Genomic DNA, 26,148 nt, shown 5'->3' with positions numbered 1-26,148 from the left:
AAAACTCATATGTTTACACTTAACTCATTGGTCAGGAAAAGACAAAGTGCTAATTGGAATAGGCAGTTCAGGTTTCTCTTGTTTATCTGTGTCAATGACCTTGGTAGGAAATTCTTTCGGGGTAAACATTGATCCTCTTCTCAAACTTCTCTCTGGCTCACATAGGACACTGTAAAACCTCTTCCACATGGATGTGCTGCTCCTCTGAGCACACATTGCAGCTAAGGTGGAAGGAAGGCAGTCCTGCATGTGGTGGGTCACTGCTGGTGATTACTCTGCCCTATTTCAACCACATCAGCTTGCTGGGTGACTGGTGCCCAGACCCTGATAAACCATGGTAGATATTCCATAAGATACAACCTACTTACATCTGTTCATTGTTTATATACATGTTTGAGGTGTATCAGCTCTCTTAAAGCCATGTCACCAGGGAACAGACTTGGTGACAAGCAGCTGTGCTTGAGAATGATTCTCAAGTTGTGTTCCTCTTGGTAGTGTTCAGGAACACATAATCACAGAATGATTATATTCAGGTGCTTTTATTAAGAGCTCTGGGTATCAGGGGACACAAACCCAAATCTGTTTTGGATCGGACATGTTTTATATTCTCTCGTTACATAACTTACATATTAATTATTAAACTTACATTGTTCTATTGTATACATTGATTTCATCCAAGCATGGATTTCTCATGATCCCAAACCTCTAACATACTTTCTCATGATTCTTTAAACAATAATTATATCTAATCACATCTAACAATTATATGATTTATCATATATTGACTACACAGGTGCAGTTTCACATGATCCAGCAAATGCAAGGTCTAACATTTTCCAGAGCCTACTTTTAACATTTTCCCAGGGCTTACTAAGCCTGAATTTCTTTCTAGGTCCCTGAATTTTCTGTGATTTTAAAATCTTTTACTATCACTCTCAATGGCAGTGGGTGAGACTCAGGAGTGGCACAGCCCAGCTCACAGAGCAGTGGGGAGCCAGGTCAAGCAGCAAACTTTCATTTGGGGGTGAGAACTCTCTGTTGAGTATCAGAATTGTGCTGTTAATCAGACTCTTCTTGTTCCCAGCAAAGAGCAGCGGAAGAGCTGGCCCAGGAGGTGACATTCAGGATGTCCTTTCTGTCACCCACCACAGCAGCTGAGGAGCTCCTGTTACAGAGCAGGGGAGTGGGGTGGGCAGGCTAAGACGCCTCCGGGTAAGACAAAGTCAAAAGAAGGCAAGTGGCAAAAGGGGGAGGGAAGGAGAACTAGGATTAAGTGCGTAATATTAGCACAAGCAGCAACTGTAGCCTAAAAAAGTCAGCAATGAGGTGGCGTCTTCCTTGGCTGGCACTCATTTGGGACAGATGCACAAATCCTACTTCTGGGCAGATTTCAGTGCTGTAAATGGAAATAAACTGGTATGGAATTTCTATAAATCTGCTCACTTTAAAAATTAGGCTTTTCAAGACTAAGTCAACCAGTGGATTGCCACAGAATTTTCTGAGTGACACTCACTGTAGTGAAGTTGCCAACAGGATACACAGCAGATTTTTCTAGTGACATTTCATAACTTGTTCTTGCAGAAAAATCCTTAGGAAATTTATAAAGGATTTCATTATTTTATGTTGGAAGACAGATTCCCTTGTGGGTCAGGCTAAACATTTCTTTAATTGATTTCTGCATTCATCTCATGTGCCAAGGTAAGAATACATTTTGCTGCTCCTGAAGCACAAATCAGTTGTACAAAGCAGAACACCTCCAGGTTCTTTTTCTTGGATGATCCTAGATAAAACATATGCCACAGGGTGGGCTCAAAAAGAGTGACAAGCCAGGTCCCTGTGGGGTGGGCCACAGCAGCAGCTCAAAACCTGGACCACTCTGCCAAAGAGAAAAGCAGCTCCTTAGGCTGCTGGACCCCAACCTGAGCTACCTGCCCAGCCTCGGGAGCTCAGGTGAGGTTTGGATACTGGGGGCTTCCAGGCTCCACCTGTGAGTAGCCCCTGAATTCTTCAGGCCTCTGGAAGGTCTGGATTTTCACTCTGACCCCCCCAGGACAGTTTGTGTTCCCAGGTTTGGAAAATGCTGCCTTAGGATTGGCTCTGTGCAGTGCAGACAGCTCTGCTCAGCACTTACGCCTCCTCAGCAGTAATGAAACAACAGAATAAATACAGAAAATTATTTCTTCAAAACTAAAATTAGGCTTTAAAAAGCATTTCAGAGGTGGGCTATGAGTTAGTTGTTTGCAGATTACCATTGTAGTGTTGCCCAGCAGTTCCCCTCAGATTTCTGCTGACCTTTCATCCCCGAACCTGTTCTGAGTTGTCATTTCTTCCACCCCCACATCCTCTACTGTCTTATTTCTTTTCCTTGCACACATCCATGTTGTTTTCGTCCTCCCAGACCTTTTCTGATCTCTCCGGCACTGTTTCAACCCCACCTCAGTTCTATGGTTACTCTTCCAAACTCTCAGCAATTTTTTTCTGCAACAAGAGTGACAATATATCAAGTTCAGCTGCTCAACCTCATGCATTGGGGCCTGCATTCTATTTGATCTGAACATGTTCCACAGGCTGCTCCTGCTCCACTTGGCTTCAAGAGGGGACAAGACTTTCTGCAATTCTGCTGTTCCTGGAGCCTCTGCTTTCCTCACCAGGGAAGGGATTCATGATCTGGGGCCTCTTGCTGATCTGCAAAGCAGAAGATGGAGTTCTGGGTCCACAGGCATTGCATTTTTATTTGCAGAGAGGGGATGCCCTATCCACCCCAAGGAGCCCTGACTGACTGCTGGAAGTACCTGGGCCGTGGGACAGCACATCCCAGCAGGGAATGGCCATGGCCACAGTGCTGGGCCCCATTCTGGTGTTTAACCTTTCAGCTGGCAATGGAGCTGTGCTGCACTGAGTCTCTCTGGGACAAGAATAGCAGCTGCTGCCTTGGGACACAGCACACGTGTCCAGCTCCTCCAGGGCAGCACGTTGCAGTGCCACACACAAGGCAGCCTACCCGCCCAGGAATGTCTTCAGGCGCTATTAGTGGAAGCAGATCATCCCCACAAACAGGCACGACCCCGCACAGGAGCCTTGGGAGAGTGGGGTTATTTTGGGCTTTGGCATTGAGCATGAAAGGAGATGGGCTCATCCTCCTGCCATGGGCCTCCTCCAAAGCTCCTTTGGGCCTTGTCCCCTCCTCCAGCAATGGCTCTTGTGGAGGCTGAGGGGCAGTTTTGTGTGGCCCAGGAGTGCAGGAGGTGAGGGCAAAGGGAGCTGTGAGTTTGCTGGGGGGCAGGGCCAGCCCTCAGTGCCATCAGCAGTGCCCAGCTGTGCTCAGGGGAGGTCCTGCCTCAGGGCATGGGGCCTCTGCTTTATTCTCAACCACACCCGTGAGAGTGAGAGAGGTACCAGAGAGTATGTAAGGCTCAACCTTTTTGAAATCAAGTATTGAAACACCAATCCTTTGCATCAGCAGGGTATTTGCTTCTTTCCACCTGAAGCTCTCCATTTCTGAGTGATTCTTCAGCACTCTTCTTCCATTTTCCTATTCCCCACCATCACAAATTCCCTCCCTAATTTATTCCCATCCTTTTAAGATCCTCTTTCTGGCGTGGGTTTCTTTCATTGCACATTTTTAATGTCTCATTTATTTATGTTTCATTTGCCTTGCTCTGTGAATGTTTCAGTGATTTGCCAGCACTTAATCCACCACACTCATTGGTGCATTGGCCAGGAAATCTCAAATTAGCAAAGCAAAACCACTACACTGGGGCAAGAGCAAACAATAAACTTTGTCCCAAAAGCAGGCAAGAGGGCTGGGAGGATTGCATGACAATGCCATATTATGTCTGGATACTCTGAAATGAATAATGACAGGCTGGTAAGGGTTACTAGACTTGCCTAGCAATTAGTAGTTTTCTGGTGATTTTGCACAGCTACTCCTAAACAAGATACAACTGTTTTTCTGCAGGTTCATGAAGCAGAAATTCATGTTGCACTGAGTAACCAATCATTTGACATGGTGGGCTGGGGTCAGTGACATGGCCTAGGAGCTCAGCAGGGCTTTGGACTGAAACACAGCACTGTGTCATAAGCTGCTGAGAATGTGCTGCTTCTAGGCTACAGGAGCTGGAACAGAATTCCTCCTTTGGAAAAGCAAAAAGCCTGTCAAACCTCTAGGTTTTAAATTCAGGATGAAATTGGTCAAAGTGAAATAGTAAGACTCAGAACAGAAACAGAAGTAGTAAGACTCAAAGCCACACTTTTGACTATAATTAGTAACAAAATGAGACTCTCATTTAAACATTCACATTTGGAGCATTTGAAGTTGCAGATATCTATTTTATTGACACTGGTACAGCAGCAGTGACAGAAAATGTTTGTGTTCTTAAACAAAGAGAAAATTACTTCCTCAGCTGGAGAGGTACCTTGTGGAAGTTCTAGTTATCCCAGAGGAAGCTCATTTTTCAGTTCCTAACACCACCTAGAAAGGAGAGGCTTTGTTTAGTGTACACATGCCAAGATGAGTCTTTTGATTCCTAAAATCATCCAGCTCAGAGCACCATCCAGCTAGGATGGGCAAGGGAGTCTCAGCCAATGCAGACATGTGTGGAACCCTTAAAACCACTGTGTGAATTAAATATATGCAGGTAACACTAAGATGGCCATCATCCACAGCTGAAGCATGAAGAAAATATTAATTACATTGTTTCACTGGCAAAAAAACGAGGACACATGCACTGCTAAGCTTATTCCATTTTAACAATAACAACCCACTCAACTTGCATTTAAAAGGCCCTTCCTTTCCAAATGATGCCTGTACAAGGCACAAATCTGCTGCTAGACTCACTTGAGCAAACAGCACACCTGCAGGAAAGCCTTACCTTTGTAGCAGAGCCTTCTCTGGCCTTAGCTCTGAGTTTATTTGCTTGGCTCTCAGCAATGTCTGCCCTTTCCAGGGCCTCACCTATCTTATGCAGTGCATGTCTCAGTTTGCAGAGATCAGTATTGGCTTGTTCACCCTGAAATTGCAAAACAAAAATTTAAAACCATTTGGCAACATGCTGGGGCACAGAGCCAAGTTTTGAACTGGCAGTCCTATGAACTGGGAAATAACTGTTTGCTTCAATTTAGTGACTCACAGCTTCCTCAGCTTGTTTTCTGTAGGATTTGATTTTCATCTGCAGTTGATCTACCAGATCTTGTAACCTAACCATGTTCTTCTTTTGTTCTTCACACTGTGGAAAGAGAACGTGCAATTTTATGTCCTTGGGAGACAAAACATCAGAATTACTTTCTATTTTTACCCACCTGAAAAGTGAGCTCTTTGAAACGCCGTTCGTATTTGCAGATGTTTTTCATAGCCTCTGAGGATTTTTTATGTTCTTCCTCCAGTTCAGCTTCTAATTCTCGGATCTGGTGAATTAATCAACAATTGGCTTAAGCCCTCACACAGGACTTGGAGAAGAAAGATGTTTCTGGGCTGGTACCCACCCTGGCCTCCAGCTTCTGGATCTGCTTCTTCCCTCCCTTCAGTGCCAGCTGCTCGGCCTCTTCCAGACGGTGCTGCAGGTCCTTCACTGTCTGGTCCAGGTTCTTCTTCATCCTCTCCAGGTGGGCACTGGTGTCCTGCTCCTTCTTCAGCTCTTCTGCCATCCTGGCTGCCTTGGAAGGGAGATGACACAAGAAACTGGAAGAATGTGAAAGAACAGCACATACTGTGCACCAGCACAGGATTGAATCCTGTGTCCTGCTGACCATTCCTGCCACCTCACTCCCTATTTTGTTTTTTTTTTTTTTTCCCATGACATGATAATGAAAAAACCTGACAGTAAATAGTAAGGAAAAGGATGGGAAAAGTCTGCCTTACTGCACACAGAGCTGGAGAGACAGAAAGGGAAAATGTTCTGTCCCACTGTGACCTCACTAAGAGCTGGGGAAAACTGCCAGAACAACAGCAGAGTCTGGGACAGGACATAGTACAGGTGAAAACTTCAGTGCTCAACACATCTGCGGTGTGCTGGGTGCTGTGCTTTAGTGCTTGCCCCAACCTCCTGGAGGGTAGTGCCACAAAGGCACAAAATAGTTTAAAATTATCTATGTTATTTAAGACAAGATTTATTTTGCTGTCAAAGGTTGGATTCCTACACTTAATATAATTAAGCACTTCAGTGAAATATTGAGTAACATCATAATTAATGTTATAATTATGTAATTATAATGAATGAAGAATTCAACAATTTGCTTTGGCAGCAAAATATATGAAAAATTGAATTAAAAAATATGACCACTAGAAGTTTTATATAAATATATATGTGGGCATAATTAATTGCAATGTCTTTTATTCAAACAGAATAGAAGTCATTAAAACACAGGAACACCTCAACATGAGGAAGAACGTCTTTCCATGGAGGGTGGCAGAGCATGGAACAGCTGCCCAGGGAGGGCATGGAGTCTCCCTCTCTGGAGACATTCCAAACCCACCTGGACACATTCCTGTGTCACCTGCTGCAGGTGACCCTTCCTGGGCAGAGGGGTTGGAGTAGATAATCTCTAGAGGTCCCTTCCAATACTAATGATTCTGAGATTCTATTTTTTTTTTTCCTTTAAATTTTTAAAGTTTTATATTTTAATTCCACATAATGCATCTAAGTGTTAAGATCTTGGTTTAATCCTCTGCATCAAAAATCATTAGCAGATTGAGTCCCATGACACACCAGTCCTATTCCCTGACTGAGGTTCACAGGTCTTGCATGAGAAGATTTAGCAGTAATTTTGAATGGAAATTTACAATTCTCATTTAAAAATGTGATAAAGAGGATTTTGCAAAGATAACTATTCAGATACCTTAGCCACTTTACTGGTTTCAATACTGCAGGATTTCTTTGTGGATTACATTTCCATGCAGCACTGAAGAAAGTTATTTTGTTTTCAACTGACTAAATGTAGGTTTAGTTCTTTATGATGGCAACAGCCCCATCTGTCAGCAGGACATGTTCCCTGTTGCTCTAATCCTCCTCTGACACAAAGCCTTTTCAACCAGCTCACAGATGGTTCCTTGTCCAACATGTGACAAGAGTATTTACATTAACCCCCAGCAGCTATGCCACTTAAAAATTCAAAGTGAAAACCAGAGCAACATCCTCACATCTGTCATTGCCTTCTTAGCTCTTTCTTCAGCACTTTTTGCTTCATTAGTAATATCCTCTATCTCTGTTTGGAGTTGTGACATATCAGTCTCAAGCTTCTTCTTCGTATTAAAAAGGCTGGTGTTCTATGAAGGAGAAAGAGAGAGGCTTTGAGGGTCTATACATCGAGATCAATTCATCAATCCTTCTTCCTTCATCAATCTCTGGACCCCAAAATACATCAGTCTTAGCAAAGCAAACTACCTGGGTGTGGAGGAGCTGTGCACGTTCAGCAGCATCCAGAAGCTCCTGCTCAGCCAATTTCCTCGACCGCTCCGTCTGCTCCAGGGCTGCCCGGAGCTCCTCAACTTCAGCCTGCAGCAGGTTTGCTCTGCGCTCCACCATGGCCACCTGCTCCTTCAGGTCATCCTGTGCTCTCACAGCATCATCCAGGTGCAGCTGGGTGTCCTGTATTTGAAGAGTCATTTTTGACCTAATGAATTTCTCGAATACTGTGCTTAAAAAATGAATCAACCATAAGGTAAAGCAAGACCTTGAGAGCTCCCTGGATGCTGTGCAGGTGTTTCTGTGCCTCTGCAGCCTGGCGGTTGGCATGGCTCAGCTGGATCTCCATTTCATTCAGGTCTCCCTCCATCTTTTTCTTCAGCCTCAGGGCTTCATTCCTGCTCCTGATCTCAGCATCCAAAACACCCTGCATGGTCTCCACAGTCCTTTCTTGGTTTTTATTTAGCTGGTTGATCTCCTCATCCTTGTCAGCAATCTTTCTGCTGATTTCTGACTTTATCTGAGTCAGTTCTTGGGTGACACCAAGGATTTTGACTTCTTCATGCTCAAGAGCTGCCTTTAAAAGAAAAAGAAAAACAAAGATGAAGGTAACATTTTAGAGAACATGATTATTGAGATGGTACTCAGTGATTTCACAGAACTTCCTGAAGTTTGTGGCAATCAACTTTGCACACAGCTAGTGCCAGAAAAGGGAACAGAAAGCTGCTCAGCATGCTCTTTACTATCTACAGTAATATTTAAACTAACTCACCTCTGCCTCCTCCAGAGCTGTTTGCAGACCATTTTTTTCTATTTCAGCTTGCTTTTTGGCTTTCTCAAGGTCTCTGATCATTTTGCCATTTGAAGTAATTTGCTCTGTGAGATCAGCTGCTTCCTCTGTGAGAGAAGAATGGCATCAACCAGAGGAGCTGAACTCTGTGCGTTGTTGCTGCAGTCAGCACCCCTTTTGCACACATAAATATGTATACACAAATGTACATGTGTACACAATGATACACGTGTCTGTAAATATGTACAGATACAACCAGACACAACCAACTCATGCAGGCCAAGTGGGGAATTGGTGTGGTTTAACAGCCCTCCTTACAAAGAGCCTGGAAGGGCCCTGCACGTGTTATATCTGTGGATAGGCCATCAGGGTCTAATACAGGTCCTGTCTTTGTGTTCAGTATGTCTGTAAAACTCACTCTCATGAGCTGCTCAGTCTCCCACAGTCACTACCTTTGCCTGGGAATGGCACCTCAGTGTCTGCAGCAGATGAGAGAGCCGGGACATTTGCTTTATTTTCTTAATCACTTTACAAACATGCTTGACAGCTTTTGGTAAGGCACTGATATTCTGCATTAAGATGGAGAGCACAGGAGGGACAGAGTGCTGTCCCTGGGTGCCCTCCTGCAGGCATGGGTGTGCTGGTGGAGCACACTTTGCTGTGGTTGGTCTATGAAAGCTGATGGGACACAGAGCCCAGCACGTACGCTGGAGAGTGGAGTTCTCCCGCTTGATTGTCTTGAGCTGATCCAAGGTTTCCTCATAGGCATTTTTCACTTTGAAAAGCTCTGTGTGCAGTGAGCCTGCTTCTTTAGAGACAGCTTCCTGCTCCAGCTGGCTCTCCTCATACTTCCCCTTCCATTCTGCCAAGACCTGGAAGACACCATAGAATCATAGAATGCTTTGGGTTGGAAGGAACATCAAAGATCACCTAGTTCCAAATCCCCTGCCATGGCAGGGACACCTTCCACTATTCCTGCTGCTCCAAGTCCTCTCCAACCTGGCCTTGGGACACTTCCAGGGATGGAGCAGCCACAGCTTCTCTAGGCAGCCTGTGTCAGGGTCTACCCATCCTCACAGGGAAGAATTTAATCTTAATATCCAATCTAAACCTACTCTCTGTCAGTGTGAAGCCATTCCCCCTTGTCCTGTCACTCCAGGCCCTTGCAAACAATTTCTCTCCATCTTTCTTGTAGCTCCCCTCAGGCACTGGAAGGCCACAATTAGGTCACCCTGAAGCTTCACTTCTCTAGGCTGAACAATCCAAATTCTCTCAGCCTTTCCTCATAGGAGAGGCTATTATGCTTCATTTCCTGCTGGTACTGAAAATGTTATTTGATCTCTAACTACATTTTGTACTAGATAAATAATGCAGTCTCTTAAACCAGGACAAATTCCTACTGCCATGCCCTAGTGGCTCTAGTTAGATTCACCTTGGCTTCAGCACTGACTGATGTACAGAGTGTTAGTTTGGCTTTCTGGGAGGCTACACTTGAAAGATACTGTGCTTATTTATGACCTTATCAAAATTCTGCTGTTTCCTGTCAAGGGCAGCTGCTGATGTGTTTGCTCTCTCTATGTCCAGTGTCAGATCCTCCACTTCCCCCTGCAGCTTAAACTTCATCTTCTCCAAGGAGGCACACTTGGAATTCAGCGTGTCTGCCTGCTGCCCTGCTTCCTGGAGACGCTGAGAGAGCTTTTTCCTTTAGGTACATAAATAAAACAAGCATATGATAAAAAAAAATAATTTCACTATGAGTCTCATTTTAATTAAGACTATATGAAAACTCAAAAAAAAAGAAATTTAGGTCAGGTTACTAAAAGTGGGTCTATATTCTGCCCAATATACATCTGAGCAGCTCATTTCATCTATACTTGGCCTCCTCGAGCTCCTCCGTGCGCTGAATCGCGTCCGTCTCGTATTTGGTTCTCCACTGGGCCACTTCACTGTTGGCCTTGGACAGGGCTCTCTGCAGCTCCCCCTTGGCCTCCTGCTCCTCCTCATATTGTTCACGGAGCAAGTCACAGTCGTGGCGAGCGGACTGCAGGGCGTGGGCCAGGGCGTTCTTGGCCTGGTGGTAAAAATATGGCGATGAGGAGTAGGTGTTTCCTGAGAAATTTCTCTCACTGGTACTTATACACTGATAAAGGTCCCAAAGAGATAGAGGTTAACTGACTGCCTCATAAAAACATGGGAGTCCTGCACTGCAAGGGCCTGGATTGCATCTTTTAATTGGATCACCTTTTGAAGCCTTGAACATTTTCCAAAAAACAGTATTATGTCAAATATTTATTTCATATGTAATGTGAGTATCTTCACCTTGATCTCCTCCTCTAGCTGCCGCTTCAGTTCTTCAATCTGCTGGGTGAAAGCCTGTTTCCCTCTAGACAGCTGAGAAATTAAAGCATCTTTTTCTTCCACCTGGCGTCCATATTCACCTAAAAAAGTTTGCAATTGAGATAAAATTTTAAGAGCCAAGACAGCAATTTATGGGGTTCTCCATTTCCAAATTACAGATGGAAAGGCTGTACCAGATTCTGTCTGGAGACGAGCTCTTTGAGCACTAAGATCGCTAATCATGCGCTGATTCTGCTCCTCCTTTGTTTTATACTCGCTCAACTGGTCTTCCAGAGTGCGGCACATCTTCTCCAGATTTGCCTAGATATCAATTGTACATTAAAAAAAAAAAAAAAAAAAAGAGTAAATACCTTGATCCTGCTTTGTTTTAGCAGGAAAATATGTCCAGAAGATGCAGTTGACATCTTGGGACTGTGCATGCACCCAAACTTCTACACATGAGATTTGGAGAAAGCATTTATAATACAACCTGATAAAAATTACACCATATAAGATTAAAGAAAAAATACCACATTGCTATCAAATTCCTAATAAATATAATTGTGTACCTTGGCTTTAGACACAGACTCTATGTTACTGGCCAAGTCATCAATCTCCATCTTCATCTCACTCTTCTCCTTCTCCAGCTTCTGCTTCACGCGTTGCAGGTTGTCGATCTGCTCGCCCAGCTCAGCTGTGCTGTCCGCGTGCTTCTTGCGCAGGGCGGCAGCCGTGGCTTCGTGCTGCAGCGTGGCCTCTTCCAGGTCACGGCGCATCTTCTGGAACTCTGCCTCACGCTTCTTGCTGAGCTCTGTTTGAGCCGTGGTGGCTCCGCCAGCCTCTTCAAGGCTCCCTCGGGTTTCCTCAAGCTCCCAAGTGAGCTCATCACAACGCTTCTCTGCTTTTGTCCGCATTGTTTTCTCACTCATGGTCTCCTCTTCCAGCTCTGCAGCACGGGCCTGGACAACAAGGGAATAGCACATCAGGAATTAAATAGGGAACAGGTCATTCAGTGCTTAGGTCTCTGCATATTTTTCGCAGTAGAACACTAAGAATCTTGTTTTGGGGACTGTAAGCAAAACAAACATCCTTTGAATTTCACTGTTTGGCATTGTAGGTAAAGACTTACTGACAGAAAGGACCTATGGATCATCTCATTCTAGCTTTAGATCACAGCTTTCTGTTGTTGTTTTGAGTTTTCATCTCTGTATCCCCCCACTACCAGGTTTTGAGTGTGGGGATACAGGGGTGGCTTCTATGAGAAGCTGCTGGAAGTTCCCCTGTGTCTGAGGGAGCCGATGCCAAACTGAGGACAAGCATTATTCATGGTACTATGGTTTAAAGCAAGCAAACAGTAATGATGAAGTAAAGTCTCTTGCCTGCAATTCTCTGATCTTCTTCTGCAAATGAGTACCTGAATTTTGCTGTTCCGCAATTTTATTTTGCATCTGGTTAAAATCAAATTCTTTCCTGTGAAGGAGATGTTTTATTAAAAGAAAATAAGTCCAGTTAAAGCCAAATAATAAATTATCTACTAATTTGTTTCTCATACTTCCTTAATTTTTCATCTAAATGTTGTTTATCATTCTCCAGATCTGCTATGGTTTCCTGTGCAAGTTTCAAGTCTCCCTCAAGCTTTCTCTTTGCTCGTTCAAGGTCCATACAAGCTTTTCTTTCGAGTTCCAAAGATCCTTCAACCTGCAACATAAACATATATAAACATGACTGATGGAACAACTAAAGAATCTGCTCCTTCTCCTTGTGTTGAGCATGCTTACGTGATTCACTTGCTGCTCCAGCTTGGTCCTGGCTTTGGTGAGGGTATTAACTTTCTCCTCCTCTATTTGCAGGTCATCCAGTGCCTGTTGCTGGGCTTCTTGCAGGGCCTTCTTCTCCTTCACTAACTTTGCAACAGTCTCGTCTAAACCTCTCACTACTTCAGTCAGATTTTTGACCTATTGTAAGGCAAAATAGTTCAAGGTCACTAATAATTTTGGCCCTCACATAGGCCATGAATACAGACAATGAACTTCCTGTTAGACTCCCAAAGAGGCTGTAACCATTTTATGGTCACACTTTACAATCTCTCTGCTTTTATATATCAACCCTTCAGAAGTCACAAAGCAATGCTGAACTTTAATTTTAGTGCATTTTTGCACGCTTATGGATTGGTTTTCCTGCACAACAGAGGTGCCCAGGTTCAATACCAGGCCCATAGATCTCCTTACACAGCAGCATGTAAGCATTCAAGTTCACTGAATCTTTACACCCTATACATCCACAGAGCAACTGTTATTAAACATTGCAGAAATAAAAAGCACCTTGTTTTCAGTGGCATGCTTTTCCTTTTCAGCCTTGACCAATGCTAACTCAAGCTCATCCATATCTTTCTTCAGCTCAGAGCATTCATCCTCCAGTTTCCTCTTTCTGGCTGCCAGATCAGCATTCATCTCCTCATCATCTCCCAGCTTTTCCATTACCTCCTTTATTCTTCCTTCCAGCTGGAATTTTAGTTTGATCAGCTGGTCGCATCTTTCCTCAGCATCAGCCAAATTTTCATTTTCCTTTTTATAGAGAAAAGAAATGTGTTTCATTATCACACATTGGCACTGACACTTGCATAAATCACCTGTTTATTAAGTGGCTGGTACATGAAATAACAGAATTTCATTTCAGCCCTTTACTGAACACTCAAACAAAACTGATGTAGTCTGAAGAGCCAAAAATTATTTGAATTACTTACAGTTTGTACTTGCAGCTGTAGGTCCTTTTTCTCTTGCACCAGAGACACCATTTTTTCTTCCAGTTTGCTCCTGGTGGCTTCTGATTTAGCCAGTTCTTCTTTTGTTCTCTCAAACTCTTCCTTCATCATGGCCAGCTCTTTCTCAGTTCCCACACTTTTTAAGAGGGGTTTAAACTTGAAGTACAGCTTCATCCAGGGCCACTGCTTGACTTTCATGAATGCACGGATGTTGTACTGGATGCAGAGGATGGACTCCCTGAAACCAGAGTGATCCATCAGTAAATAAAGCCCATCTTTGAGCAACCAGACCTGGCAGAGGACACACACCTGTGGTCAAACATTTTTTTCAGGTCAAGTCTCCGGAGGTATCCCCTGCACAAAGCCTGGGTCCGTGTGATCATCTGTCCTAAACGTTCATCTCTCATCTCTTCCAGGACACCCAGCAAACCTGCCTTGAAGAACACCTGCAGCCAAAGAACAGACATCACTCCTTGCTGGGTTTGCATTTCAATGCAACGAATTTTTTCGTATCCTATGTCAAAATTAAACATTTACCTTAGTGTGTCCGAATTTGTACTGAGTATGATCTATCTCAATGGAAGACAGCAGCTTTTCACACGCCTTCCTGCTATCAACAAACTTTCCTTCTGGAATGGCACTGGCATTCAGAAGGAGGTATCTGATAAAATAAAGGAAAAAGCTTACCCATCAGTACCATTCTAGTGCACAGGATGCCACAAGAACAGCTGTCAGTTTGAAGATAAAGAGGAAGGCTGAGTCTGACTCACACCTCCAGCCTCAATAGCAAAGCAGTAAGGAAAGCAGCAAATAGCAGCAGGTCAGTTCAGTAGGTACCAAGGATGTGTTACAGCCCTCACTGAGACTGCAGGCATGGACAGTCTGTTCTCTGGACCAAAGAGACTGCTTATTTGTGTCGCAGTCATTATCACTACTCTAGGGCTCCAGCTCACTGGGTTAGCTGAAAATTCAAAAAATTGATGGATTTTAATAGTAGGGAAACTGCTTTTCTGGACCATATCCAACTTCTCACATTCCTCCTGAACCATGTAACCCAGAATTAGACTTTGGATCCAGCAATGGACTTCCTAATCCTACAGTGAGGGATTATTCCATACCTATTTTCAGCATTGATACACAAATCTGCCCTCCCACATCAATGGCTGAGCCAATGCCTTCAGGTAGTATCCAAAACACCATTTCAGCCCTGCTCAGTGCCCTGCTCTCCAGCACACCCCGCACAGAGTTGTAAAGAGGGAGTGATTGCTTTGTTCTTAGAGATCTGACCCTACATTTGCCTTTGTTCTAACACAACGAGCGGATGACCCTAGCTGGGTTGCCCTGGATTTATCAACCCTTTATAAATGTCTTATTTGCAGCAGTTCCCATGATAAGATTTTTTGGTTATGTGGTTTTATCTACAAATGAATCTGCTAATGCTGTAGAAATGTTAGCATGTCAAAATATTAACCCACTACAAAATGAAAGGGTCATGTGGAACTAACTTGGATTTCCTGTTGGTATCCCTTCTGTTACTGCAGCTCTATTTGCCAGTCAAACTTAGCATTTCATCAAGAAGTAGTATTGGATTTAACACAGTTTCTAGTGTTAAATTCATTCTAGTTAGAATTATTTAAACCAAACTCTTCAAGCCTCTACTAGATGGCAGTGAAATACAGAATGTGCATAGACCACCCTCTGTGTTTTTGCTGAAACATGCTTGTGCCTAATTTGAGAATTAAAGCAAAGATTATACAAACATTCAAATTAACAGGAATGAATTAAAAACAGGTTTTGGCATACAGTATTGAGGAAGGCATCTGGGTGGGCACTGCCCACACAGACCATGCTATTAGATATGTCTTTTGCTTTCCATATGTATTAAATATTAAAATAGTCTTTTTCTAACAACTGAATCATGGGCTGGTTTAGCAAGAGTCTTCTTTCAAATGAGTTTGGCTCAATGCAAACACAAGAATGTTATTACTGACCTTTGTTTGAAATCCCCATATGGTATCTTATTAGGAAATCCTTTCCTGCAGATCCTAATGCCCTCCAGAACACCATTGCATCGCAGCTGGTGCAGAACAAGCTTGTGATCCATCAGGCCTGTGACAGAGCAGCATGGGGACACACTGATTGCTCTAGCACTGCTCCTTCTGCCCGTTTCTATTCTATGTCTTAGGAATTACCTGGGGTCTTTGTTTCATTGGGAATGATGCAACGCACAAAGTGAGGATGAGTTGTTCGTAAGTTAGACATCAGCTTATTCAGGTTTTCCTGTAAAACAGAGATAATTTCTAATCTCTATATTATCTCAGTTCTCAGAGTGATTTGACTCTGCTGAACAGCAAAAATTCAGAACTTTTTCCTTACTCTCCTGGTGAATATTCTACACTTCTGTGTAGGCATCAGCAAAGTAAATGGCTTCTACTGAAGAACTTCCCTCCTGATATAAAATGAAAACAGGGCTGTGGAGCCAGGTGTGACCATCCCTGCCAGAGAACACACTTACCCGAAAGAGTACAGAGACAGTTTGGAAGGAAGAGCCCTTCTTCTTGGCTCCTTTCTTCTTCCCACCACCTTCAGCTGGAAAATGAGATGACAGTGCAGCTGAGGAACTGCTGCAGATCCCTTTGACAGTATTTTAATTGTGCATTTAACACACAGCACACAATCACTGACTCAACACTGATCCACATCAGGTGAGAGGTGCAGTAGGAAATCCCAAACTGGAAACATATTCCTCCAAGCTTACCTTCATCTAGGGAAGCAAAACTGGCATAAAGATGGCATAAAATTTTCATAGATGATTTCTGGTACAACCCCACAACAGTTTCATTCAGAGGGTCCTTGTTCTTCTCCAGCCACCCAGTGATGTTGTAGTCCACTGTGCCAGCATAGTGCACCAGGGAGAAGTGGGCCTCAGCCTTGCCTTTGCCTGGCTTGGGCTTCTGGAAGCTGCTGCACTTGCCCAGGTGCTGGTCATAGAGCTTGTTCTTGAAAGAGGTGTCAGTTGCCTTGGGGAACATGCACTCCTCTTCCAGGATGGAGAAGATGCCCATGGGCTGAATATAAAAATGGTGTTTTCAAATAAGATCAATTCAAGCTATAGTAAAACAGAGTGAAAGACATGCTAAAATGAAGTACTGGAGGTATTTTATAGAGAATTAGCCTGAGAAGAGCAGGTAAGCAAGATTTTTTGTGAACAGCTAGCAAGATACTTAAAAGAACTCATAAGATTTTGAACTACCCAGACAGTGTGTGGAAAACAAGAGAAGTCAGGCAAAAACTGCAGTAACTTCTCAGAATACAGTAGTGACTTCTAACTGAGAAGGAACAAAAAGAAAGCAGACATGAGGTTTTCTGGGATTTGAATTTAAGTGAGAGAAAAGCTGAGGAGAACCAATATGGAAGGAAGGAAAAGGGAAGGAAAAGGGAAGGAAAAGGGAAGGAAAAGGGAAGGAAAAGGGAAGGAAAAGGGAAGGAAGGAAGGAAAAGGGAAGGAAAAGGGAAGGAAAAGGGAAGGAAAAGGGAAGGAAAAGGGAAGGAAAAGGGAAGGAAAAGGGAAGGAAAAGGGAAGGAAAAGGGAAGGAAAAGGGAAGGAAGGAAGGAAGGAAAAGGGAAGGAAGGAAGGAAGGAAGGAAGGAAGGAAGGAAGGAAGGAAGGAAGGAAGGAAGGAAGGAAGGAAGGAAGGAAGGAAGGAAGGAAGGAAGGAAGGAAGGAAGGAAGGAAGGAAGGAAGGAAGGAAGGAAGGAAGGAAGGAAGGAAGGAAGGAAGGAAGGAAGGAAGGAAGGAAGGAAGGAAGGAAGGAAGGAAGGAAGGAAGGAAGGAAGGAAGGAAGGAAGGAAGGAAGGAAGGAAGGAAGGAAGGAAGGAAGGAAGGAAGGAAGGAAGGAAGGAAGGAAGGAAGGAAGGAAGGTTAAAATCAGTGTATTTTTAGAAGACAGGAGACATTTCCAGTCAGTGGATAATTAATTGCACACATGGGTAATATTTAAAGAAATAGAGGAGGTGAAGAGACCTGAAAGCTTCCCAAAGAGATTGTATTGAAAGCAATCAAAGCATACACTCTCAAGAATCCTCTATAGATTCAATTTGTGTGATTGCACAAGATGCTTAAGAAACTCACCTTTTCTATGAGCTCAATGCAGGCAGCCAGGTCCATGCCAAAGTCAATGAACTCCCATTCAATGCCCTCCTTCTTGTACTCCTCCTGCTCCAGCACGAACATGTGGTGGTTGAAGAACTGTTGCAGTTTCTCATTGGTGAAGTTGATGCACAGCTGCTCAAAGCTGTTGAACTAATAGTTGAATAAGTGTGTTAATATTGTTAAACTGCCTATGATCATTTTTTTTTCACAGGGATGTCACAACAAGGTTAGACAGACTGACCCAACAGGGTTTTGATAGCAGGGTAAAGAATATACCATGGGTGTCCAGGCTTACAGAAAAGTTGTGCAGTGCAGCACATGATTGCTGCAGCCTGCATTGGCCATGTTTGGGTGGCCCTAATGTCCATAAATACAAACTCTTTGGGGAGAGAGAGAGAGCAGGTTCATGGCCATGCTTCTGCCCTCTCTCTTGTCTTACAAAGGGGTGATGGATCTACAAAGGCAGAAGCAGCTTCAGACAGATGTGCTTGATGGCTGCACTGGGGTGAGGAGGAGGAGGAAAGGTCAGAGAAGACAAAACGGAAAAGAGACAGGCAGAAGTCTGAGAGTACTGCAAACCTCAAAGATCTCAAAGCCAGCAATGTCCAGGACCCCAATGAAATGCTGTCTGGGCAGCTTTGTGTCCAGCTGCTGGTTGATGCGAACAACCATCCACAGGAAGAGTTTCTCATAGACAGACTTGGCAAGGGCATTCACTGCCTGGTGCACCTGCAGGGAGATGTCACACACCTGTGTCAGGCACTGCCAGAACAGAACAGCCCTCACCATGCCCACACACACTGCACTAACAGGCCTTCATAACCCCGACCATTCTCAGCTGTGATCTGTGGTATTTTTGGGGTCCCAGAGGGAAGGAAATGATGAATCTCACTCCATGTTCTTAGAAGGCTGATATATGATATGATATGATATGATATGATATGATATGATATGATATGATATTATATTTATTATGTTATACTATGCTATACTAAAGAATACAGAAAGGATACAGACAGAAGGCTAAAAGATGATAATGAAAAGATAATAATGAAAAGATAATGAAAAACTCATTACTCTCTCCAGAGCCCCGACACAGCTGGACCCTGATTGGTCATTAAGTCAAAACAATTCACATGAAACCAATCAAACAATGACCAGTTGGTAAACAATGTCCAAACCACATTCCAAAGGAGCAAAACACAGGAGAAGCAAATCAGATAATTATTGTTTTCAATTTTTTTTCTGAGGCTTCTCAGCTTCCCAGGAGAAGAACTCCCAGCAAAGGGATTTTTCAGAAAATATGATGGTGACAGTGACCTTAGGGAGAGAGGATGGTCCCTGCTGTTCCTTGATGCTCACCTGATCCACTGTCTGGCCCTTCAGCACATATTCATTTCCCACTTTCACCCGGGGGTAGCACAGAGCTTTCAGCAAGTCTGCTGAGTTCAGGCCCATCAGATATGCTGCTTTGTCAGCCTCTGGAAAACAAAATAATAACTTGAAATACTTTCTTCTTAAATCAGACACACACAGGGCATTGGAACCAGCCAGAGTCACTCTGAAACTTGCAACTGATTGGCTTTACCCCATCCACAAATCTTGCCTAACCTTCTCCTTTACTTTTCTGAACAGCCTCGTGACAGAGTGGCTACAGCAGCCCCAACAGATGTGGTGAAACCCAGGAGGGCACTGTTGATGGGACAACACAGACTTTTTCCCCATCAAGCCACTTCTCCACAATGTCACCCGGGCAGAACAAGTGTGTATGTGTAACCAGAAACTGAAGAACATTACTGTGATGTGCCCCGGGCTCTGGCTCCTACAGCAGAGTCATCAGGAATAAACTGGATGCACAAAGTGCCTCTATTTGATGCAATAAGTTGAAAATCAAACCTCCTTTTTATGTTTATCAAGGAACAATGACATGTCTCCTGGAAGACTCCCTCCATTGTTAGTGAGAAATGGCATGGAAACAGCTGGAAATATTCCTCTCCCAGCCAGGGAGGAATTACCTTCTGTGCCATCAGGCTCTGCCTGCTCCTCACGTGGTTTCTGCTTGAATTTCATGTTCCCATAGTGCAGGATGGCTCCTGTCAGCTTGTAAATCCCCATCCTCTCATCAGGGCTGAAGCCCAAAGTGTCAATGGCTGCCTGCACACCAGACAGATCAGCTGGGTTTAACAGTGGTGAGAGTAAACTGAGACTGTAAAAGCCTCTCCTTGCTAACTGTACTCACATCTGTGGCAAGAAGCTCCTCCTGGTCATCGATGCTGGCCACAGAGATCTGCCCTTGGCTGATGAAGGGATAGTCATAGGGGCTGGCTGTGACAAGGAGCATCTCTGAAAGGCAAACACAGGAGTGAGAGCCACAGCCTGGCAGGGAGACGGAACAATGCCTCTGCAAGTTTTCACAAGCTCTCCTTCCTCTTTCATCCCAAACTCCTGGTTTGGGGTAAGAGACCAGAAAGATAGAGTAAAGCCTTTCATCTGCCTTCCCTGGCTGAGCAATCCTTCCAGTTTAATATTGTGAACTGAGAGCTGAGCATTCAGTGGGCACAGAACACAGGCCATGCACAGAAACAGCTTTCAAGAAAGAGGCTTTCAGATAAAGCTCATTTGTGCTTATCCTCATGCATGACACAGAGTGGGAGGATGGGAGCAGGAGCTCCACCTTGGGAAATGCTCTGTGGAGAGCTGGGAAGGAGGGGCAGAGTGGACCAAGGATGAGCGTGTGAGCAAAGGGACAGATGCGGGATGTGGGTAATATGGGTAGGGAGTGCTGTGGCAGTGGGAAGGGGGAAAAGGTCAGAAAGGTTGCACTGGAAACAGGAAATAACCTTTGCCCACGTGGTGAAAAGCTCAGGTGAATGGTTTGTAGATCAGGGTACCTACCCATCCTGCACCCAGAATTGCTTACCTTTCCATTGAAGATTTTTCACAGGATCTGGCCCACCTCAGCTGGAATTTCCACACCATGGAGAATAGCAAGGTGCAAGGCAGAGTACATTGGCCATCCCTGCAACTCACCTGCACACAGTTTCTGTAAGACCTTACTCAGGGAGGATAAATGGAGGTGGAGTAAAGCCCTAGTGTTATGCAGAGACACAAGTACAGCTTGGGGAACCTGGGCAGGGCCGAGGCTGCAATGCTGAGGACATAAATCAGCACATGATTATTGGAATTACATGATCCTTGCTCTGCAGGGACGCAGGGCATTGTGCCACTGGACTCTCTGTCACCGAGCTGGCACAGAGGGAAATGTTTGCCAGGCTGACTTTACTCAGTGTCACCAGGTGGTGGCTGTCCTTACCAAGCAGTTCAGGCTTCTTATTGGAGAGGATCTGGTAGAAGATGTGGTAGCTTCTCTCAGCTTTCAGCTGGAAAGTGACTCTTGACTTTTCCAGCAAGTCTGTAATGTATATGCATGTTTTAGACACTTTTCAGGCTCTTCATGTTCTAGCAAGGCTGTCAGCCCCCCTCAGTTACTCACAGGTCTCAATGTCACCGGAGGCCAGCTTTCCAGAGGTTCCAAAATGGATACGAATGAATTTACCCTGGCAAGCAGACAAAAGTGGTGTCAGTGCAGCAATCTCAGAGTGTTTTAATCTCTTCAGTCTTAGACAGCATCACCAAATCAGTCTGATTGGCTTTGATATATAAAGATAGAGAAAAGGGAACACTTTGCTGCAGCAATGTGAGCATTAAACAGCTGCTAACACATCAGCATTTCATAAAAACCTAGAAATTGGTTAGCAAGAATATTTTTCCCAGCTCGCATGGGGGAGAAATGGGGTTTCAGTCACAGCTAACAAGCAGGCAAAGAGCATGAGAAACACAGAGGGGCAGACACAGGGTGACTCACAAAGCGTGAGGAGTTGTCATTTCTCACGGTCTTGGCATTCCCAAAGGCCTCCAGCAGTGGGTTGGCGCTGAGGATTTGATCCTTGAGCGAACCCTGCAGGAATAATTGAATAATTACTGAAAAACACTGTGAGCTATGTGGTAAGAAAAAGTGGCTCTAAAGAATGATTACATGTGCAGGCATGTGCACTTCATTTCAGCTCTGCGGTGCTACTGCTGCACCTTCTCAACTCCAGCACCAAGAACCAGCACTGGGGGTAAACAACAAATAACTCATTTTCCTCTTATTCAGAATTTCTCCTACAGTCAGAGCTCTCAGGTTCCCTGCCACAAGGACAGATTGATCCATGCTAAGAAACTGGAGCCTCTGATTCTTCCTGTTTGAGTCCAGGTAAAGCTACACCTTGGCAGTGGCAGCTCTGGTATTTGTTGTGGTCCTAACTGCACATCAGCCCCTGCACCTACTGCCTTTCAAAGAGTGGCTGAAGCTAATAAAAGATATTTCGAGGTAAGTGTGTGTCACCAGTGCTGTCCACAGGGGGATAACATCCTGAACTGCCCTCCACCAAGCCCTTCCTCCTCACACCTTCATCGGGGGCTCCTTCTTGGTGGCCGTGTCCCCGCTGGCGGCGATGGTGGCGTAGTACTGGATCACGCGCTTGGTGTTCACCGTCTTGCCAGCGCCCGACTCCCCGCTGCAGGGAGAAGGCTCAGAGTGAAGGATAACATGCCCCCCTCTATAGCATTGACAGGGATCCCCATGGCAGGGAGGACTCCATCTTATAAGGCTAATTAATTACTTTATTATACTACATTATTCTATACCGTATTATATTATATTATATTATATTATATTATATTATATTATATTATATTATATTATATTATATTATATTATATTATATTATATTATATTATATTATATTATATTACATTACATCTAAACTGAATCCGCCAAGCACTCAACTCAACTGCACACAACTGCACAATATTACATTATGGTGTAATATAGTACAGAATAATATAGTATAATGTAATTAACTACATCTAAATAATCTAGTATAATAAAGTAATTAATTACATCTAAACTGAATCTGCCAAGCACTCAACCCTGCACACAACTGCACTGCACTGAAAGCTAATTAATTACTTTATCAGAAGGCTAATTAAATATTATATTATATTATATTATATTATATTATATTATATTGTATTGTATTATATTATATTATATTATATTATATTATATTATATTATATTATATTATATTATATTATATTATATTATATTATATTATATTATATTATATTATATTATATTATATTATATTATATTATATTATATTATATCCAAACTGAATCTGCCAAGCACTCAACCCTGCACACACCTGCACTCGTGACTGTCACCCAACAGTCCTGACACACACACACACCTGGCCCTGACAGGCCAAGGAAACAAAACACCATCACTGTGGGTAAACAGTCTCCATTTTGCATTCTACTTTGGCACAAACACAGGCACAGCAAATGATAAGAATTGATTTTCCTTTCTCTGAGGTTCAGAGAATGTGAATCTCAGAAATATTCTTGAGAAGATTTGTGCCTTGCTTTTCTCTGTGAGGAGAAATGTGGCTACACAGCTCTTGTTGGAGACAAGTGGCAGATGCACTTACGTGATCAGGATAGATTGGTTTTCACGATCTGTTGGAGGGAAAAATACCTGCAGTCAGAGAAGCTGTAGGGAAAGTGCTGGTTCTCAGTTAGCTGTGACCTGGTGTCCATTGGGGAATGAAACAAAATCTCTGCAGGTGAAACTGAAAAGGTGCAGGGTCTACTCTCCACCTCTCTTTCCCTCCCTATACTCCACTTTTTGTCTTCCTTCCACCTCCTTTGCTCATCCTGTGCTTGTTTTCGCGTCTGTCTTTTTCATTCTTTACCTTTAATACTATTAAATATGGGAGAGGACTTTATTCATATCAAAACCATGCATTTTGGTGATAATATTTCTATCAGCTGTGTTCTGGATCTACCTGCTGTTCCTTGAAGCCCCATGCAGGTGTGCAGCCCAGGGACTTCCCAGGTGGTGTGTCCTGTCCAAGTGCAACTGCCCTTTGCAGGGGTCTCTTTTAGACTTCTTAGCTTAGCACTTAGACCAGAAATACAGATAATGTGCAGCACTACAGCACAGTGCTTCAAAAATAAACAAAATATTCCAGGAAATGGGGAAAATTGTCTGGAGCTGGGTTTGCATCGTTTAGGGCTGATGATAAAAACCAAGCAGATTATCTGCAATGTTACACACCAAGTACAATGTTACACATCGAGCAGATAATCTACAGTGTTACACACCAAGTACTTTGCAAGAGTTGGCAAAGGTGACTGAGCCGTGGCAGCATGGAATGGCATTTGGCAGAAACAGCAGGTCTGACACACTTTTTTACTCCAAGTCTGGTCAAAGCAGAGCCACTCACCAGTCAGCATGAACTGATAGGCATTGTCAGAGATGGAGAAGATGTGTGGAGGGGCCTCCTGGCGCTTCTTGCCTCGGTAGGCCAACACCACCTCGGGGTTGTACACCGGCAGCCACTTGTAGGGGTTGACAGTGATGCAGAAGAGACCCGAGTAGGTCTGCAGGGAAAAAAACAGGGGTGGCACTGAAGTCCAGCTCCTGCAGCTGTGTTTCCTCCTTTGCCAGAAGAAGGAACTCACATAGATCATCCAGGAGCTGTAGCGGTCCTTGAGGTTGTACAGCACAGCAGGTTCGTGCAGGTGGGTCAGCATGGCCACGTCCTCAACTCTGTCAAACTTGGGTGGGTTCATGGCATACACATCATCAGGTTTGACAGCAACTGTCTACAACCCAGAAAGAAAGAGTCAACCTTGGTTCAGCAGCTCTTGACAGTCCTTCCACAACCACAGAGAAGTAATAACATCTCTAAGCCTTCTCTAATTCATACTTTTCTTTCTGTTTAACTGTGCTAAGCAAAATATGGCTATTTCAGGCAAACACTGCAGCCAGCCAGGAAATCTAAAACACAGGTACATTGACAGGGTGTCAATTTCCTGGCATTGCTGGGACCACACAGACATGATTTGTGCTGGAACAGATCTTTCAACACATTATCCCTGCTTATAAACTTTAGGTCTTTGCTGCTCCTGGCTGTAAGAACCTGGGGCACATCTGCTGACCAGCCAGGCTCCCATGAAATTGCCAGAGAGCCGGGACACAAACAGCACAAAACTCATCAACAGCAAATCCATCCTTGGGACAGACTTGTTGCTCTCCAGCCTGTGGCCATTCCCAATGAAAGAACAGCTTTGTCTCTACCAAACAGCACTGTCTGCTGTGCTCACACTGTGGGGGACCATCCTGTCCCACTGCCAGAGCCTGTGGATTTGTTGTGGGGGTGGCAGATGTTCACAGCTGGCAGCAGCTTAACTCAGCCACTGCTTTCTAAAAGCCTTGTAGCACCTTCTGCCAAGATGTTGGTCATGGTTGTTCTTTGAGCTGTTGCAGTTATTCTTGCAAAAGGTGTCAGGGCACAAGCTGCTGACATTTCAGCCTTTTGGAAGATTAACACCTTGGATGGTCCTCTGGGAAACTGCAGCCAGTGACACTGACAATTTCACATGCAAAGGCGACTTGCAAAGTTATCTGTCTGGTCAGCTACCAGTAAAGGAAGGAATTTATGAGTGGATATGACAGCGTTAGCTGAGAAAGTGTTAAAAACTAAGTTAAGACTGGCTAGGCTATGATCCAACCTGGTTTAGAGCATTGTCTGATTTTCAGAGCCCGAACCAAGAATAATTATCCAACGAACACTTTTATCCCAGCATCTGGAGCTATACTTTCCTGCAGAGGCTGTGCTGGTCCCAGTCAGAGGGCAGGGCAGGGCAGGGCAGGGCAGGGCAGGGCAGGGCAGGGCAGATTTCTTGCCTGAGCTAGCCTGGTGCTTTCCCAGTTTGTCCCCAGCAGATGCCCTGGCTCCCTAAGCAGGGCTGGGAGAAGGGTTACAAGGAATGCACTTACCCTGCCATCCTCTGTCTCAACAGTTATCTTCCCATCCTGTGCAGCCTTGATCCTCCCCCTGGTGTACTCCACCTCGGGGTCAGCCACAAAGCAGTGGGTTTTGGCATCAAAAGGCTGGTTCTGGGCTTCTATTCTCTCCTTCTCGGATTTGCGCAGGTACGGTGCAGCCTCACCAAAAATCTCCATGCCAGCGTCTCTGCTCATGGCTCTGGAAGACAGAGACCCCCAGACCCCTGTGTGCTGCTCAGGGCAGAGAGCAGCTGAACATTCACCCCAGCTGGCTGCTCCAAGGTGCCCCCTCCCAGCTCTCAGGTGTGTACACTGAGATCTTGAGGGAGTTTGCTTTTCCAAGCTGGAAGGTACAAAGGCAGTGAAGAAGAGCCACTACCCTCCATGGCCCCAAGGAGAGGAGATCCATGTCCAAAGGAGGAGGAGAGCTCCCCAGGAAAGTGGTCAGATCCGAGGGATTAATGTAGTCCTAGAAAAAGTGAAGCCCTGAAGATTATTTTTCTTCTGTTTTTTAGTTTATTACTTCCCTTGTTCTCTGTCAACATGAAACCTGTCCTAGTCTTCTGGTGAGCAGCCACAGTGGACAGGAATGGACATGTGCTGAAAGGAGATCATGGAGGGGGAAAAACAGGCACTGCCCATGGTGGGCACAGGAGAAAAGCCAGCTCATGCCGGCCTGAGCAAGCTGTTAGTGTTCATGCCTCAAATCCTCACCTGAACAATCAGCCAACAGGAAGCAGGAAGGGACCGGCTGACATCTCGTATCTCTGAAAGAGAAAGAGTCAAAGGTCAGACCTCAACTGAGC

At 44.4% G+C, this 26,148-nt stretch overlaps 1 protein-coding gene across 1 annotated transcript; it reads right to left on the bottom strand.

Annotated features, from left to right (window-relative positions):
* Positions 1 to 4,303: 4,303 nt before the first annotated feature.
* On the bottom strand, positions 4,304 to 25,537 carry LOC132081808 (myosin-3-like). Its single transcript, XM_059485733.1, has 39 exons — positions 25,334 to 25,537; positions 24,013 to 24,156; positions 23,775 to 23,931; positions 22,977 to 23,004; positions 21,891 to 21,999; positions 21,306 to 21,398; positions 20,934 to 20,997; positions 20,754 to 20,852; positions 19,680 to 19,783; positions 19,456 to 19,594; positions 18,803 to 18,921; positions 18,020 to 18,169; positions 17,420 to 17,590; positions 16,047 to 16,356; positions 15,804 to 15,877; positions 15,481 to 15,568; positions 15,280 to 15,397; positions 13,826 to 13,949; positions 13,598 to 13,734; positions 13,271 to 13,526; positions 12,849 to 13,091; positions 12,306 to 12,482; positions 12,080 to 12,225; positions 11,907 to 11,997; positions 11,097 to 11,486; positions 10,722 to 10,848; positions 10,510 to 10,628; positions 10,065 to 10,261; positions 9,709 to 9,892; positions 8,897 to 9,062; positions 8,173 to 8,297; positions 7,669 to 7,977; positions 7,380 to 7,583; positions 7,136 to 7,261; positions 5,482 to 5,652; positions 5,299 to 5,403; positions 5,130 to 5,225; positions 4,872 to 5,009; positions 4,304 to 4,471 (listed from the first exon to the last, which is right to left on the bottom strand). Exons 1-39 carry the CDS (start codon positions 25,535 to 25,537, stop codon positions 4,448 to 4,450), a joined length of 5,826 nt encoding a protein of 1,941 aa, XP_059341716.1. The 3' UTR covers positions 4,304 to 4,447.
* Between the last annotated feature and the right edge of the window lie 611 nt (positions 25,538 to 26,148).

Source organism: Ammospiza nelsoni, chromosome 19, assembly GCF_027579445.1.
Source record: "Ammospiza nelsoni isolate bAmmNel1 chromosome 19, bAmmNel1.pri, whole genome shotgun sequence".
Lineage (NCBI taxonomy): Eukaryota > Metazoa > Chordata > Aves > Passeriformes > Passerellidae > Ammospiza > Ammospiza nelsoni.
The sequence above is the reverse complement of the archived record's forward strand: the minus strand, read 5'-3'. Positions and strand labels throughout refer to the sequence as shown.

Coding starts and splice junctions, on each gene's coding strand:
- LOC132081808 (XM_059485733.1), bottom strand. CDS start 25,537: ATGAGCAGAGACGCTGGCATGGAGATTTTTGGTGAGGCTGCACCGTAC. Junction 8,298..8,896: donor GGAGAACTCCACTCTCCAGC/GTACGTGCTGGG, acceptor CTTCTCTCACAG/AGGAAGCAGCTGATCTCACA. Junction 4,472..4,871: donor GAGAAGGCTCTGCTACAAAG/GTAAGGCTTTCC, acceptor TCTCCTTTCTAG/GTGGTGTTAGGAACTGAAAA.